The sequence below is a fragment of the Poecilia mexicana genome, unplaced genomic scaffold (genome assembly GCF_051168715.1).
Source record: "Poecilia mexicana isolate PSO_F unplaced genomic scaffold, ASM5116871v1 scaffold_7, whole genome shotgun sequence".
Taxonomy (NCBI): Eukaryota; Metazoa; Chordata; class Actinopteri; order Cyprinodontiformes; family Poeciliidae; genus Poecilia; species Poecilia mexicana.
The window spans coordinates 22,457,306-22,475,500 of record NW_028263376.1 but is presented as its reverse complement, the minus strand read 5'-3'; the positions used below and the strand labels follow the sequence as shown (position 1 = coordinate 22,475,500).

The 18,195-nt window shown below is 38.1% G+C and overlaps 1 protein-coding gene and 1 pseudogene across 1 annotated transcript; one reads left to right on the top strand and one right to left on the bottom strand.

The window, feature by feature from the left end:
* The first annotated feature begins 8,014 nt into the window (after positions 1-8,014).
* eif2d (eukaryotic translation initiation factor 2D) lies at positions 8,015-14,043 on the top strand. The gene is made up of 15 exons (XM_014973008.2): positions 8,015-8,500; positions 8,796-8,986; positions 9,068-9,151; positions 9,232-9,322; positions 9,411-9,518; positions 9,760-10,061; positions 10,214-10,331; positions 10,415-10,460; positions 10,543-10,649; positions 10,764-10,916; positions 12,077-12,166; positions 12,613-12,708; positions 13,054-13,174; positions 13,599-13,773; positions 13,866-14,043. Exons 1-15 carry the CDS (start codon positions 8,445-8,447, stop codon positions 13,934-13,936), a joined length of 1,809 nt encoding a protein of 602 aa, XP_014828494.1. The 5' UTR covers positions 8,015-8,444; the 3' UTR covers positions 13,937-14,043.
* Positions 14,044-15,941: 1,898 nt separating this feature from the next.
* Positions 15,942-16,914, bottom strand: LOC148158431 (putative G protein-coupled receptor 139; annotated as a pseudogene).
* Between the last annotated feature and the right edge of the window lie 1,281 nt (positions 16,915-18,195).

Sequence of the window (18,195 nt, the reverse complement as noted above, 5' to 3'; positions counted from 1 at the left end):
AGCATATTCTTATCTTTAATTTATTCAAATAAGGCGTATCTTTGCTCCTCCAACCAGGAGCTACCTCTGACCCTCTCTAAAGCCAGGAACTCCTGCTGTTTTACGGCTTTTCACAGATGAATGTGAAAAGCTAGAACTTCTACTGTATTGTTTTCCCACACAGACAAAAGGCAGTTCAAACGATCCTAGCAAACAATCTGCTTTAACTACAGGTAACATGAAGGTCAATAGGCCAGAATAAGTTACTGATTTTAAAACTATAATTAGGCTATTTCAATCAAGACATGTTAAGTTTTAAAACTAGCATATTTAAAATTTATTTTCTTAACACACTACATGTGGGTTACATGCTGATCTGTGATGAAAGCTGGCAGAAGCCAATAGCAAGTCCAACATACCCTCTAAAATACAGAAGGCAGACCTTTACTATGAAGATGTATTACTAGATTAAGATATCAAGCTCAACTGCAAAGAAGTAACTTCAAAAATAAAGTTGATTAGATATGTTTAGGCGCAAAAATAAACTGCTTTACCAGCTGCTGTCCTTCAGCAACAAGGCCAAGAATAAGGTGACTTGTCTTTCTGTTGTGGCTCAGTCTCAAGTTGCCTTGCAATTCAAAGAATTTAGTGGTTGATGGCAAGAATCGCATGACATAATTCAGTCTTTTTCCTGTGACTTTTTTCTGCTCCTTTGTTTACAGACTAACCCATTATTAGCTCTTTATCTACTCTCAACCTGCAGTGGGCTGCTTTAAAACTGTTACTTTAGAAAAATACAAAAGACGTTTTCCTTAACTTTCAAGAAATGACTGCGTTGACAGAATTATAAAAAACACTCACCAGTTACGTTAATGTGCTCAACTTACTAGTACTGGGTTAGACCTCCTTTTGCCTTAAAATTAATAGATTCCACGTGGTATTTTAAAAATTCCTTTAGTCCACATTAAAAACGATAGCATAGCTGCTGCATGTTTGTACATATCTATGAACCCATAGTAGCCCAACAGTCTTAGGCTGTTGAAACTCATTGGGAGTTTACTGGGAATGTTTTCCCAATCTGCTGTTTTCAATCTTGGGGTCCGTATGTGATTTGGTGGCTAAGATTCCTGTTCTCAGCTGAGTGGTACGCAGTGTGGTTTTATGGGGCTTCAAGATCTTTGTCCTCACCACTGCTGTTTACTAGATATTTTCTCCTTTCCAGACTTTTCTCTAAAAACATCCCAGTGTATAAAAATCCACCTACAGCTTATACAGGTGCTGGTCATAAAATTAGAATATTGTGATAAAGTTCATTATTTTCCATAATGTCATGATAAAAATTAAATTGTCATATATTTTAGATTCATTGCACACCAACTGAAATATTTCAGGTCTTTTATTGTTTTAATTTTGATGATTTTGGCAAACAGCTCATGAAAACCCAAAATCCCTGTCTCAAAAAATTAGAATATTATGAAAAGGTTCTCTGAACGAGCAATAAAAATAATCATCTGAATCAACAAAGTAACTCTAAACACCTGAAAAAGATTCCTGAGGCCTTTAAAAACTTCCAGCCTGGTTCGTTACTCAAAACCGCAATCATGGGTCAGACTGCTGACCTGACTGCTGTCCAGAAGGCCATCACTGACATCCTCAAGCAAGAGGGTGAGAAACGGAAAGAAATTTCTGAACGAATCGGCTGTTTGCAGAGTGTTATATCAAGGCACCTCAGTGGGAAGTCAGTAGGAAGGAAAAAGTGTGGCAGAAAACGCTGCACAACGAGAAGAGGTGACCGGACCCTGAGGAAGATTGTGGAGAAGGGCCGATTCCAGACCTTGGGGGAAGCAGTGGACTGAGTCTGGAGTAGAAACATCCAGAGCCACTGTGCACAGGCGTGTGCAGGAAATGGGCTACAGGTGCCGCATTCCCCAGGTCAAAGGTCAAGCCACTTTTGAACCAGAAACAGCGGCAGAAGCGCCTGACCTGGGCTACAGAGAAGCAGCACTTTGGACCACTGTTGTTCAGTGGTCCAAAGTACTTTTTTCGGATGAAAGCAAACTTTGCATGTCATTCGGAAATCAAAGTGCCAGACTCTGGAGGAAGACTGGGGAGAAGGAAATGCCAAAATGCCAGAAGTCCAGTGTCAAGTACCCACAGTCAGTGATGGTCTGGGTGCCATGTCAGCTGCTGGTGTTGGTCCACTGGGTTTTATCAAGGGCAGGATCAATGCAGCAGCTATCAGAAGATTTTGGAGCACTTCATGCTTCCATCTGCTGAAAAGTTTTATGGAGATGAAAATTTAATTTGGTCTGGAATCGGCCCTTCTCCACAATCTTCCTCAGGGTCCGGTCACCTCTTCTCGTTGTGCAGCGTTTTCTGCCACACTTTTTCCTTCCTACTGACTTCCCACTGAGGTGCCTTGATATAACACTCTGCAAACAGCCGATTCGTTCAGAAATTTCTTTCTGTTTCTCACCCTCTTGCTTGAGGATGTCAGTGATGGCCTTCTGGACAGCAGTCAGGTCAGCAGTCTGACCCATGATTGCGGTTTTGAGTAATGAACCAGGCTGGGAGTTTTTAAAGGCCTCAGGAATCTTTTTCAGGTGTTTAGAGTTACTTTGTTGATTCAGATGATTATTTTTATTGCTCGTTCAGAGAACCTTTTCATAATATTCTAATTTTTTGAGACAGGGATTTTGGGTTTTCATGAGCTGTTTGCCAAAATCATCAAAATTAAAACAATAGAAGACCTGAAATATTTCAGTTGGTGTGCAATGAATCTAAAATATATGACAATTTAATTTTTATCATGACATTATGGAAAATAATGAACTTTATCACAATATTCTAATTTTATGACCAGCACCTGTAAAGTTATACTCACACTGCATTAGCAAAGTAATTGTTTTCACCTTGCAGCAGTATTTTTCATAAATGGTCGATATGAGAGTTTTCCCATCAGTCTCAATATCTTTGCACAAACTCATCAAATAGCTATGTGTTCATTTTATTAATTACTGTTCATCCAAATTTGTGTTTAGGTGAAAAAACAAGGTGAGCGAAAAACATTGGAAGAGAAATTCTGGAATAAAACTCAAAATGAACATTAAGCGTAACTGGTCTCACTTGAACAAAAGTTATTTTAATGTCTCTGTCTCTGCAAATTGATCACATAATTTGGAAATGGTAATACTGGAGACAAGTAGTGCTGTCAGTCACAATCTCATGTGGCATTGCTCATTCCCTTTTTCCCCGTTAGCATCTGCTAACGGGGCTAGTTAGCATATCCACCAACGACGGCAAATAAAAAGTTTTTCTGTAGTGGTAAGTTGTTTATTCGCCATTAACACACTGAGCACATTGAGTCTCAAGACGTCCTTGTGGCTCCTATTTGCTGTTTTTCATCAGGAGCGGTGCAGAGCAGCTCAGGCAGGAGGTGAAGGAGCTCAATCTTTTTACAGATTATCTGTCTCATAACATACTGGAACAACATGGTGACAGTTTTAACAAATATGTAAAAAAAACAAAAAAACAAAAAAAAACATTCTTTATAAAAGTTACGTACTGCAGCTTTCATAGATGGACATGTATGAAGTCATTTTCTCTGATTAATCAACCTTTCAGCTGGAAATCATTATTTCTGAAAGAGATCTTGAAGCAACCTGAAATGATGTGTGGTCTTGCTTTTCATCCAAAGGAGTGGACTTTACAATAAATTATCCCAAGAACCTTGCTGAAAGGTGAGATCAAAAGGTCCTCGAAAGAGAACTGGCTGGTGTTCATCTGTAGTTAACTGTGCCAGACTAAATAAGTGATGAGGCAGTTTAAAGATCAGAACACAGAAGTTTTGGATCTGTATCCGTGAAACACCAATAACAGGCTGTGTAGAGGCCTAAATTGAATTTTAGTTCATTCAGACCTTTAGGATAAATTATGTTTATATTTCTTATGGCAATTTGTTTATTTGGATAAAAATTATTACTAGTTAAATCTCTGTTGCATACTAATTTGTTATATTGGGCTAAATTAAGTAAATTTGCATATGGAATTGCAGTTAAGGATTTTAGGGTGTGGCCAGGCAGAATCAGTTGGGCAGTTGGAGTGGAGCCACACAGTTTTTTGACCTCTCTCTCTTTCTCTCGCTTAGGACTCTTTTGTTTACTCTATTATTTTTGTGCAAAAGTAACATTTGTACCGTTTTTACTTTTGAAATATACCGTTAACCTTTATCAAGAGGACACAGTCTGGTTTTTTTGTCGTTTTCGTCATCAAGTGGACCGAAGGGGAAGGACGGAGAGTGTCAAGCTTATGGCTTCATTATTTAGGAAACTACAAGCTGTGTTTATGTCTCAAATAGCTGGTGGGGAATCTGGTGGCCAACTTTTTGTGATGAGTTCCAGGCACTAATAAGACAAGAATGGATCCCCATCAAGACTTTTTCTCTAAGGAGGATTCAACAAGCCAGAGTGAATAGCGGTTATGAAACTGAAGGTCTAACACTGAAAATATTAACTCTTGTGATAAGTTTTATGTATCTGCTAGTAAAAGCCTTTGAAACTAATTGTTTTCATTTTTCTTCTTCAAAAATACTAAATGTCAAAGCCACAGAACACATCACCAATCTCATAAAGTAATTCAGTAACAGCTGCTCACTGTCAAGCCAAGTAGATGGTAACAAACTGTTTCTAAGTTTATCTCTTCTTTATGGTAGTAACAACATAGAGCTCATTTTGTGAAACTTTTATTGAGTAATATTCCGTTTAGAATCCCCACACATATTTATTGTGCACAGTGTGAATGTTTCAACTAGACAACTACATAAAGCATAGAACATGTTGATTACACCCATAAATACTGTGGCAAAGGAACTATGTCTGTCTTATACTTGGCAGTGCAGTCTTTGGCATCTGTTACTTCCTTTGCAACAGTGAATCCAAAGACCTTGCCTATTTGTAGCACGTAGGATAACAGCACAACCTAGAAAAATACAGTACACTAGGTATTTTCTTCAGGGAAGAAAATCTCATTCCCTATAAAGAATTGTCTTGTATATTTACAGTAAGTTACTGGCAGCAGAGTTGCCATCAATTATTGTTATTTGAAGGTGTTATTTATACAGCACATTACTGTTTTAACGGATTTGGGTGATACTAGTGTACTATTGTTTTTTATTGCACTTATAGAAGGTTACTGGCAGCTGGATTGCCAGCAATTTTCCATTATCTATAGCATCCTTACTGCACTGCTTACCGTTAATGACTGTGGCAATGCAATGTATACAAATTAGGTTTTGCACAGTCCCAAATATTTTCTCATATTCTTTCAATCGTTTTTATTCGCATCTCATTAACGATCCGCATCTCATTAACAACTAATTTTCACTGTATTTTTTCCAGAATTTTGTTAACTGTGTGATCAACTCACAATGAACCCTGAAAAGCGTAAATTTATTTTTGCACCTATCTGTGAGTGCTTGGCTTACATAAAACTGTTTCATCCGAGATGGAGCTTCTTACCTTTGAATGAGATTTGAATCAGCAGTGACAATGAGTACTGTGTAGGGACAAGCAGCAACTCCTCCTTCTGCAGAAGCACAAGAACAATCAGATTTTGTTCTTGTGTGGCCCAGAGTAAATACAGTTAAATATTTAAAAACTAAGGTGTTGTTTCAGCCTTTGTCTGTCTATCCATTCTTACTTCCTTTCTTACTTCCTTTCTTCCTCCTGTAAAACCATCCATCCATTCATGCAGATTGTGTCATAACAGTGTCCAAGGAACCCCACACTCAAGTACTTGGTGTACTTCTTTCTTGATCATGAGTCACGACAGACCAGCGGAATAATGTCCATATAACAACAGACGAAGCATCAATTCCCCTGCACCTCTAGGTCCAATCTGCCATAAATTGGGAAGAAAAACACCCAAATATTTTAATTTAGGGCTGAACAATAAAACAATAACAATATCTATTGCAATATATACGTGATCAATATCAATAGATAATATGCCTGGTAAAATATTCAATAATTTCCCTGGACTCAAACCAGAACCACACAGCATTCTGGGGGATGTGCAGAGAAAATACTTCAGTCACTCAGCCACCAAGTAAGGCTGGTGGTCACTCACTCCTCGGTTACCTAGCAACAATTTGCTGAGTAACTTGCACAGCAGCAGTTCAAGGCTTTGCCACCATGTCTCGTAACTGCTTAAAAATAAATAGTAGTGTGGCGTGAAACTGTCAATAAAACATGAAGGGTCGCACCAACATTTTAGTAGTATTTCAGATATTTAAAACAGAAAACTAATCAATAATTGATATTGACTGATCTGAAACATCTTTCAGCCACATCGTCTACCCCTACTTAAACTCTTTCACTTTAGGCTAAAACTGCTCTCCAAGCTGCAGGGAGCAGTTTTAGCCTTTATTTTGACTAAGAACTGTGGGGTCAGAGGAGCTCAATTGTATCCCATCTGCTTAACCCTTGTCTGTGAACTATTCCCTTGCACAACAATGGGGCCATGTTCCAAAGATGTGAACAGAGTCACATCTTTGAGTGATGAGATGAGATTTATCTTCCCGAACCTCATGTACTCCCTTGATATCCTGACCAGGAACACCCCAAACAGACAGTGACTAGGGGTAGTGCTGCCTACTACTACACAAAGTGCCTCAGGGGAGACAGTTGTGAGACTAAATCTAGAGCCATAAAACAAATGTAAACATTTGTTTACAAATGTAAACCGTTTACATAGCTTATCTGTCTCTCCTACTAAAAGCTTATCAGATAAATTCTATTATTTTGTTACTTCATAGGCATTGTAAAAAGGGAATGCTAGACAAAGCATTTAATTGAGTTGTTTTTGCTGTAAATTATGTTAATTAAGAAGATCTTTGGATATTTCTGACATGAGCGCTTGGCAGCTCAAATGTCTATCCTCTTTAAGTCAAACTCAGCCTTTTGGGACCACTTGTGAAAAACTATTTGCTGTACCTCACAAAACAGGCAAATCAAAACCATGTGTTGTTTTTCTGTCTCCTAAATCTAAATCCAGCCAATTGTGGTAACAAAAAAAGGTCATGTAATCAGACAAATTATATTTCTTTTCTGTTTTTTTTCTCTTACTATAGAAAGTATCACCACAAATGTAAACAAAAGTACCCTTTACATGTTATGCATTTTCACTCACCAATGGCCACATTCATGGTGCTCTGCACAGAAACTGGCATCTCTCCTTCTCTGTGTAGTTGAAATCTTTCACATAATAAACTGCCTCTCCAAACAGCTAAGCATGGATGGCTAGGGTCCTATTTTTTAATTTTGAATACTTGCATAGAATGAAACACTAAAAAAATCTGCCTGAGTCTAAACATTTAAATGCCAGAAAATACGTGTCACCAAAAACAGAAAGAAAGATTCAGCAATTATTTATGTCAGAATAATGAGGAATCCACTTCAACACCTCTGGCAATATATCTAAATCTAATTTCTTCCTGTTTCTTACTGCAAGACAGTAAACTCAGTAGTTGGAAACATATGAGACATTTGTTCACTTTCGTTGAAAATCACAGCTTGATACTTTCTGCGAACTGTTGTGAACATGTGACAAAAGGCAGGCGGGCTAAAAGCATGATGGTTGTTCATTCTGAGCAAGTATATCGAGCTTCGAGAGACTTTGTTCCTCATCATGTGTTTACACAGACTGCAAATAACCGAAGTGGGTGAGATAAAAAATAAAGATACGCTCTGTGCGTGAAAAATGAATGTCATTTCATGACCACTGACGGACCAATTTTCTAGTCCACTTAAAAGAAAACAATTCTCACAACATAATGCCACCATTACTATGGTGTGTTCAGGGTGAACTGTTGTAAGTATGAGTAAATGCTGTGATTACATTATTTCTAATTATAAGTATTATTTGGAAGATGTTTGTTCTGTGTGAATCTGTTGCTATTTGATTTTTTTTTAATCATTATTTTAGTCTTTAGAATAGCACAATTTCTACATATTTTTATGTTTTATCTATCTGATGAGACCAGGTTTATTTAAATCAGATGTTTTGATCAGGCACTCAAATACTTTTTTATTTTAATTGAGTAATTTCTTGGATGGCTGTTTTGCTTTTTTTTTTTTTTTTTTTTTTTTTTTTAACTTTGTTGGGATACAAGAATACAAGTTTTGGGTACTTATTCACTCACCTCCGTCTAACAGAAAAAGTAAGAAGCGTCTGATTGCGCGGAACTCATGTTCCTCTCTAAAGTCGCGGTAGATGTTCCAGACGGAAACAAATAAGCGTAGGACCGAGAAGCACTTGATCGCTGCAAAGCTATTTAGAAACAGTGGAGACATGTTACTGTGGGAGAAACATGCAGCTGTAATGAATGTTTGTTGACTTATTAAACCACAGAGGTTTCATGGTGGATGCGGTAAAGTAGTCGCTGTAAAGATTTCATTTGCGAAAAGATGTTTGCCAAACCGTTTCGTGTCAAATCCAACACTGTACTCAAAGGATCAGACAGGTTAGTCAGTGCTGCTGACACCACAAACACTATATTTCTTAGAGCTATGTGTTTAAGATAGACCCCACAATTTCTTTAAAATTATTAATTGGCGTGTCTACTAAGGACATGTGTCCTTCCAAACTTCTAGTTTTTATGTGTGTGTGTTTTGTCCGTTATTAATTTGAGCACTTTAAGTGTTATTCTCTAGGCTCTAGTACAATGTTCAATCGTTAAACTTATTGATTAAAAGCCATTTAATACAATTAAGAAAATGAAATTAACTCAGAAAAATCTTCCTTCTAACTGCATGTAGGAGAAAGTTGAAAACTGACCTTTCAGCTGTATTTCCATCCCTTTCTGCTGATGAACTGTCTGAGCTCGTCCCCAACAAAGAAGAAATTAATGTCGTGAAGATTTATGCACACAAAGGAGAAGCTGTGACTCTTTATGTTCTTCATAAAAACCCTATCTTCTTTGAAGTGGAGAAACGACTTTATCCTACAGGTATTAAAAAATAAATAAAGCATAATGTAAACAGGAACTAAAGCATGATGAATGTGCTCGGAATGTTGATTTCTCTTTCAGTATATGTTCTATGGCGACACCCTTCTCTCCTACCAGTATTCAGAACATGGGCTCCTGTGCTTCAGAAGTTGATTGGAGGGGCCGGTAAGTTTCCCTTTTCAGCATGACATATGTTGTGTCTCTGCTTGTCTCGGTTGTAATGAAAATGATGTGCTTCTCCACAGATCTCATGCTGCCAGGTGTGGTGATGCCTTCATGCGGGCTTCCAGATGTAAAACAAGGGTCCTGCTGTGCTGTTTTGATTGTGAATAATAGGTGTGGCACAGATTTTAAAAAATGCAGATGCTTTCTTTCACCACCCTCAATGATATAAGGATAACTGTGCTCTACTTGCTGTTGGCAGGGCTCCTGTTGCTGTTGGAAAAGCTGCAGCATCAAGTGCGGAGATGCAGAGCTCGGGTATGAAAGGGAGAGGAGTGTGTGTTCTTCACACGTACATGGATTACCTCTGGTGAGGGACTTAAAACTTTTGCATAAGAGATAAACCAATCAGGCATTTACGAGTTGGTGTTGATTTTTTTTTTTTTTTTTATTTCAGTAAGCTTTATTTGACTTCCTTGGAAGTCACAGTGATATTGTTGCTCTTTTTTATTTATTAACACCCCCATTTGTAGGGACTTTATTCAGTGTCACTACATGCAAATGCATCCTCATAGATGGATACATTTCAAAATTTGTATTTTATTTTACAGGGCGTTTGGAGATAAATCAAATCCTCCCTCCTTACCAGATGAGGATGATGAAATAGAAGATACAAATGGAGAGAAATGCAAAGTTAGCGAGAAAGAAGAACGTAGAGATGATGATGATGATGATGATGATGATGATGATTTTGGAACGTGTGCAGAGGAGCAGCAGAGCTCTGGCGAAACCGTTACAGATCAAGCCTCTTCTGGTTTTGAGGAGCTGAACCTCACTGAGACGGAGGAAGACAAGGTGGAAAGTAGCAATGAAAAAGGCGAGGAGAACCAGGACGAGCAGAAAACTCCTCAAGGTAGCAAGCATAAATAAATAGATTTTGTCTACAAATGGATAAAAATGTCCCAATTTTGATATGTTCAAAGCTTCACCTGTAGATGAAGATTTTATTTTTGATGTTAGAAAAATAACATGAGACAGAAAAAGTTTTATACCCTGATCCTACAGAGGAAATGGACGCCCTGCTGCTGCAGTGCTTCCTGCATGCTCTGAAGAGCAAGATTAAGAAGTCAGAGCTCCCTCTGCTGACTAGCACATTTCTCCGGAACCACATGTTCACCTGCTGGTAAGGTCTTCACCAATCTGTTCAAACCTGCTGAAAACAAATTGAAGTTAGTACTCTTGAGAGCATCCTCTTCTTTTTTCTAGCCCTAGCGGAAAGCAACTGGATATTAAGAAATCCAGCTATAAAAAGGTACAAAATATCCCCAGAATAGGACTAAGCCATAGCTATATTACACTCTTATCGTCATGTATAATTTGCACCTTTTCAACAGCTGTCCAAGTTTCTACAAGTCATGCAACAGCAGCATAATCTTATTCGAGTGAAGGAACTCACCAAGGGCGTGGAGAGCATTGTGGAGGTAGACTGGAAAAATCAACAGTGAGTTGAACCCTGCTTCATCTCTTTTTTTTTTTTTTGCTTTAATTTAATTTCTGCAAGCCTCACACATTTAACTCTGCTCGTCGCTCTTTGAATTACTAAAACATTTTTCAGACTACGGTCCTTCAGCATTCCAGAGGAGGCAGGTGTTGAAGAAACAGCGGTGCTGAGTGGAGAAGGAGAAACCCCGTACCACCCTCCAGAGATCACTACTCTGTACTCTGTCTCTGCTCGGTTGGAGCCACTGTTTTTGGATGCAAATAAGAGGTGTGTGCGTGTGTGTGTCCACTTTGAAGTTTCCTCACCCCCAGGCTCCTCACGCAGGCTCATGTTTGCATGGTTCAGGCAGCAGGTGGCCATCACAGCAAGAGCTGGAGCCGGTGTTTACTTTGAGGAGATAGTGCAGCACCACAGCAGGGACAGTGTCCGGGGTTTGCTTAAACTGACCTTACCCTCTCATCTCTCTCGTGAAGGGATAAGTTAATATTCCCTAGGTGAAAGTCAAATCAATATTAGTCTTCTGCACACCCCAAGATCATCCTTTTTGTTTTTCTTTTCTTTTAGTGTGACACCATATACTTTCTTTTTCTTTTATTCCCATTTTCAAGAAAATATAAAGCTGTACATCTACAAAGAAATTTGACAAATGTACTTTTTTGTTATTCTTGGAACAAAGCAGATGAAGCATAGTTTACGAAGGCCTTTGAAATACTTTATGTCAATGGTTTGGCCCGTTTATATTAACTTTCTTAAAAAGGATTTTATGCTTTAGGAACAACCAGATTTAAGGCAAAAAATTTGAGCTCAAAGTGTAATGGCTCTGGCCATTTGCATCTTGTCACCACGAACTTGAACCTATAGAAGCCACATTAACTTGTGACTTCAGCATGGTTGGAGTCATGACCAAGAAGCTTAATGTTAGCCACTTTAACCAAACACAGGTTGATATGTGTCTCAGGTTATTCTCCATGTTTCATCCAGCTGACCCAAGTAGTCAGAAACAATCCACCAAGCTGCTGAAACACTATTTGTCTTTACTGAAGGATGTTTAAAACCAGCATAGTCTCAGAGATTGTCGAAGCAAGAAAATAGTCAGTGCCACAAAATTGACTCCTAATCACAACTGCTGTTCACATGAACTAAATGCCATCTGGAGAAGTGCTTTGTGGTCGGAAGGGACAATGGTTCATCTGTTTGGCCTTAAAGACAAAAAGGAATGTTTGAAGAAATCCAGATTAGGCTTTTAAACCTTTAAGCATTGCACTAGCTTCTGAGCATGGTGGCGGCAGCGTCATGCTTTGGGGCTGGACACGATGGGATGTTCCAGGAGGAACATGATACCATGCTTCAAGAACAAAAACTAATCATGTGTTGGAAGATTTGTGACGTTTTCACTCTGATGAAAAGATTGACGTGTGCTTGTTTAGGAAAGGGACGACAATGCTTCCTGCTGATGTCAGAAGTATAATCACTGAATATGTGAAGAAAAATGAGCTGGTGGATGAGAATAATAAAAAGTAAGTGGATGTTTAACAATTGTTCTGATTAGCAAACTGCAGCAATTATTGCCTCAAGAATTAGGAAACACCACAAAAATTAACATTAGTAGCAATGTCTTATTTTGATTAATTATTGTTTTACATCCGTTTATCCTGGTCTGTCTTCACATTAAACAAAAATAAGCTTCAAAATGAGACGCCCTTCATTGTTTTTTAGAACTGTGGTTAAAATGTCCACCTTCACGGCTAAGTAAATTTAGTACTGAGAACATGTGATGCAGTAAAAAGTTCTTCTTGCCATGCTGTGAAAGCAAGCGATTCTCAAGATGTTCTAAAATAAGACTATAATTGCAAATAAAAGAAATCGAATCAAATCTATTAGCAACTCACCAGAGGAAACAAGGCCACATTTTCCTTGTTTAGAGCCAACAGTTTAACCAGAGCTCTTCTTTTCTTTCCACCAGTTATGTGACTATAAACCCGACTCTGTGTGACTGCTTACTGGAGAAATCAGAATACCAGGAGGTAGAGTCTCTCAAATGGGATGATCTTTTTAGCAGGTAAAAAAAAATGTAAAGAATATGAATGAATGTCGTACCCTGCTTGTGGCTTCATATTTACATTATTTTGTAATTTTTCCAGCTGTTTTTAACTGCACACTCCAGTTGTTGTTAAGTTGACGATGGTATACAAACACCAATTTAAAACAGATTTTTAATACTGAAGTGTTTACCTACTAAAATACTTGTTTAGGTTGGTAAGATGCTTCTGACTCTGTGTATGGCTCAGAAATAGAAATGTTTCCTTCCACTAAATTTTCTGTTCACGTGAAAACCAAGAACGTGGGAGGGGGACACGATACTTGTCGCAGTAGTTTTTATTCAATATCCTCTTCTTCTTCACAGGACATTGGGAAGAATGCAAGAGTGTTATCAGGTTGTGTTTCCTGGACAGGTGGCAACAGTAAAGAAGGGTCACATTGAGCCAATAGACATTTCTGTGGCTTCTCGAGGTTCGAATAAGAAGGTGACAAAACTTTTCCTAACTTAACAGTTGTAGCTCTACATAGATATTTGCCAGTAAAATTTCCTTTTTGTTTAGTTTTTGTTTTACTCCAGTTCAGGTTTTGATTTTTAAGCTGTCACATTAGGCCAGAAGTGACCTAATCCCAGGTTCAATCACAGAGTAGAGTGTGAGTTATGTAGGAATATATACATAAACACTTTTTAAAGGCTGACTCAACTCTGGGTACAACAGATATTGAATAATATATATTTTTGAATGTGAGAAAAACAATCCAAAACTAGTGGATATTTTTACTTTGTGGAGCATTTTAGCTGAAAACGTCAAATTTTCAGAGCCTTTATATGATAAACAAAATACCTTAAAATAATTCAATATTATCTGGGCTCTTTCTCTGTTTTTACTTGTTGTTTATTTACATCTGTAGGTGACTCTAATAAAGAATTTGGAAGTGTATGGTTTGGATCCCGCAGTAGTTGCCACTGCTCTGCAGCACAGAGTCCAGGCCAGCGCTGTCTTACAGATCCTCCCTGGAGCTAAAGACAGAGTCCTGGTCCAGATCCAAGGAAACCAGGTTCATCAGGTTGGGAACCTGTTGCTTGGTAAGAACCTTTCTTCTTCTTTTTTTTTTTTTTGGTAATATATTTATTTGAACAAACTGAATTATGATTTCCTTTCGCTAATTCAATTGCAGATCATTATCAGATTCCTCGCAAGTATATCCAGGGCCTGGACAAAGCTCCCAAGGGTGGGAAAAAGAAATAAAATTGGACTTAGCTGTGCCTGCTTTTTATTGCACTTAAAACTGTTATCAAGTTACATGTAATGCTGCCCATTCTTTTAATTAAATTGCATTCACTATCCCTTCCTGACATTAGGTTCAACTTATTTTCCTGTTAGGTTTTGGCTACAGTCTGGACTGAGGAATCCAAGATGGAACTAATTGATGAGTTCAGCTACGCCAGATAACATTTTGTTGTTGTAGCAAGATTATTAACGTCTGATGGCAAAAAAAAAACACAAAAAAAAACATTTGGTATAAAACTTATTTCAAAATTCTTGTTTGAATTTATTTATTTTTTTATGTATTTTGGAACTTCTGAGGCCCTAAACGCAGTTATGTTTGTAAGTGTAAAACCATTTAGTAAGTAGGTAAAGTACATTTATGTAGCACTTGTCACTGGTAAAATCACAATTTACTTCAGTAAGAGAGTGTACACATTAAAACACAAATAAATTAAATATGAAAAAAAAGTAAAACAAAATATTTATTTTAAGGAAAAGCACAATTAAATAAGAATGCCTTCATTGTTTATTTTTTTTAATGAGTCGAGATTCTCAAGACAATTAAAAAAAATAAATCTCATCAAGTTTTACACCTGGTCCTTTGGCCTACAGGTAGATTTTAGTTTGATGCCTTAAGGCTTAAGCAGTCGAGTTAGTGTGTGTGTGGCTCCGACAATTCAGTAACAAAGAAAGGAGCTTGATAGACAAAGTCTGAATTTTAACGTGACCAGGTAGCCTCTTTAAAGACGTTGAAACAGGACTCGTGAGCTTTTTTGTTTATTTGTAAGAGCCTTGCTGCAGAGTTTTTGAAGATGATAAGATGCTTTTTTGTTGAAATATGTGAAAAATGTATTACAGTCTGGAGAGAAAGTAAAAGTCTCAAGTAATCATCTCTATTTCCTGTTTCGACCACCAACTTGGAAATATTTCTCAAATAACAAAACAGTTTCAGAAGATTTGTTCTGAATAGCCTTTAAAGTTGGGTAACTTTTATGTCTTTATATATATATATATATATATATATATATATATATATATATATATATTTTTTTTTTTTTTTTTTTTTTTTTTTGTTGTTTTTGTTAAATCTGTCACTATGGTATTTTGACAATCTTTTATGCCCATCTTTGGGGAAAAATGTTTCACGAAGGAAAGACAAAAACATAAAAACTTTTTTTTTTTTTTTTTTTTTTGCCACCCGAGTTTTATAGTTGAGAGAAAAAGAAAATTTGGTCAGTCTTAGAAAATGGTTCTTCAAAAAAGTCTTTTCCTCATTTCAGGGCTTTCGTTTCATAGTTTCAAGAACAAAACAATATGTGTGTGTGTGTGTGTGTGTGTGTGTGTGGGTGGGTGGGTGTGTGTGTGTGTGCGTGTGTGTGTGTGTGTGTATATATATATATATATATATATATATATATACATAATTTTTTTTTCTCATTTCACTATTATTCAATGCATTACAATAATATAACCAATGCATGTTTAGTAAATATTTTCTTCAAATTGTTGTCCCACAAAGTTCTGTGTTTCCTGTGTTGATAGATTGTCGAGATTGTCACTTTATTAAGAAAAATAAAGTGGTTGGTTCTGTTTAAATGCAATTATTGGTAACACAAGAAAACAAAAAAAAAAACCCCACATAATTTCAGTTTGGACCTAATGTTTGTCAAGTCCGATCTTCGTGTTTGTTTGCTCGGGTTCTGGAAACCGACTGCAGGAAATTAAATCAGCATGTTTAGAGTCCAAGACCAAATATTGCAGAAATGTGCCAGCATGGGTAGTATGGAGATTTAGCCATTATCCGGCTTTTAAATAAAGGGACAGAGTGAATAAAAGTAATAAAATGTTTTATAGATTGATACAACGCTTTGTGTCTAAGAAAAACAAAGCCATAATTAGAGAATGACCTGTGGGATATTCCATCTGTTCCGTGACGCCTATAAAGTTCGTCTGTAAAACCTCTTTTCATATTAGTGTTGAACTCTCACATATGGTAAGATATGTTTACCGCTAGTTCGTAATCATCGCGATCCCACGTGTACATGTCAGTGGTGCCGAGGATGATTTGAGTCGTAGCGCGGGTGATGGACAGCATCACAAAACTCATGGATACGGTCACCAAAAGAAGCACAGATTTTCTCCACCGGGAGCGAAGAAGAAGTCTGACTTTCCCGGAAGTTGCATCTGCAGAGCTGTGAACTCTGCTACTGAGAGAAATGAGAAATGAGACGCAGGGTCAGCCCGTTCAGACTCAAGATTACGACAAAGGGGAGAATGTAGGCCTGCAGTGTCTGCAGCCAAACCAGGGTATGGATAAACTGAGTCGGGGCCTCTTGTTTGTGGACGCATGATCTGTGGTTGTTTTCCTGGATCGAAGCGTTGGACCAAAAGTAAGGAACAGCAGAAAGGTGGCTGACGACAAAAGCTGTGACGACTGTCCATACAGCGCACGTCTGCGTGCAAATTTTAGTTTTTATTTTCCAGGTGTGGATGCTGATGAAACGTTCTGCTGTGAATAGAACCACCAGCCACGTCGAAGCGTTGTAGGCCCCATAGGTGAAAAACGTCCCTCAGGCTGCGCCACGGCTCAAAACTCCAAAACAGCTCCCGCTGGTAGTACTTCAGAGAAAGCTCAAGAACCACAATGAAGATCAGGACGAGGTTGTCCGCCACTGAGATTGCCATTAAATAGTATGAGCTGGACCTGGAGAGCATGCAGCTCCTCTTCCAGATGACCAGGAAGCTGAGGGTGTTGGCTGAGGATAATAACTAGATCAGTGGAGGAATCATAGCTGATATTTCCCCGACCAGATCCTATAAGTCAAATGGGAATTATGCATGTCGGAGTGAAATCAGTCAGCAGCTCTTAACATTTACTTACATGGGATCCCGACTTTAGCCAGAGCTGGATAAAAGAGCTCTTGCAGTGTCACCATCCAATGGTTGTTTGAGCTCATGTCTTCTCACCCCACAGAAGCTGCAGTATGTGGAAGCTGGAGGATCAGTATTCATTTCAGCCTCAGGCAGCAGACAGCCACTCCCACCTCACCTTATTATAAAAATCATAACAGTGAGTAAACAATCTGTACTTTTGTGAGGCACTGATGACCAAGCGGTCCTTCTGCAACAGCAATAAGGAAATCCTCAATCCTCAATTTAAAGAAATAAGTGACAAAATTTTGCAAATGGTGTGGCTGCATAATGCAAAACTGTTTTAGACGTAAAAGTTTAATACTCACCCAAATAGATTTGAGAAGATCCTAATTTTAAAAGGTTGCTAGATTATTAAACTCTTTACCTGACAGTTCCTTGCAGATATATTTACATACCATGAACATTTGAACACATCATGTTAGTTCAGCGACTGTTTCCCTGCATTCAAAACACACACTTCCTTTTATGGTCCTGCTCATTGAGTTCTCATCACTAGAAAGGCTCCAGGAGCCTGAGGTACCTCGACTGGATTAGCCCGCACTTTCTCCAGGCCTTAATCCCGTAAAAACTCTCTGGGATCAGTTGAGTCGCCAAGCAGCGCCTTGAAACTCTGTACCCCACAACCTCAATGACCTGAAGGCGGCTCTTCGGGAAGAGCGGGACGCAAAGCCTCTGCAGACCATAAGTCATCTTGTGAACAGCAGGAGACGTCAATCTGTAATTGATGCTCAAAGGAACACGACACATTACTGAGACGCTGACAGTTTAAGTCATGGCATATCCTCCGCTGCCGTTGGCTTTTGCTTGAGGGCAGTGTTTCAGCTGAGGAAATCATTGTATGCTTCAATTTAAATGCAGTGTTTTCACAATTTAATATCCGAAGGACTGAAGTGAGTAGCCTAGCCGAGTTCACAGTATTACACAGAACAATCTTTCTTTCAAATACTTTTATTTGTCCTCATGGAAGTTGCATGTTTTTCTGCATTTTCTGTTGTTTACTGATTATTTTATTTGCGTACAAGCTGTGCTTTGCAATTCAGTTGTAAAATCATGTCAAGCCAAGAAGATGTAGGGCTTCGTGCATGTGTTATATGAGAAGTGATCATCTTCAAAGTTATTTTAGGCAGTTTGTACAAATTTTTATTACAGGGAGAGGACACTCTGTGAAAACTTTCAGTATGCAGAGTGCTGCCTGCATCATAAATCATGTCTATCTGTTAACATGAAAGTCTAAGAGCATTTTCTCCCAGACGTTTAAAATAACACAAACTGCATTATGTTCATCCACCAGTTGGTTTTAAACA

Excerpts from the sequence above, each read along its gene's own strand:
- eif2d (XM_014973008.2), top strand. The coding sequence starts at position 8,445 with ATGTTTGCCAAACCGTTTCGTGTCAAATCCAACACTGTACTCAAAGGA. Across the intron at positions 9,519-9,759 it reads ACGTACATGGATTACCTCTG|GGCGTTTGGAGATAAATCAA; the intron begins GTGAGGGACTTA and ends TTTATTTTACAG. Across the intron at positions 10,650-10,763 it reads GTAGACTGGAAAAATCAACA|ACTACGGTCCTTCAGCATTC; the intron begins GTGAGTTGAACC and ends AACATTTTTCAG.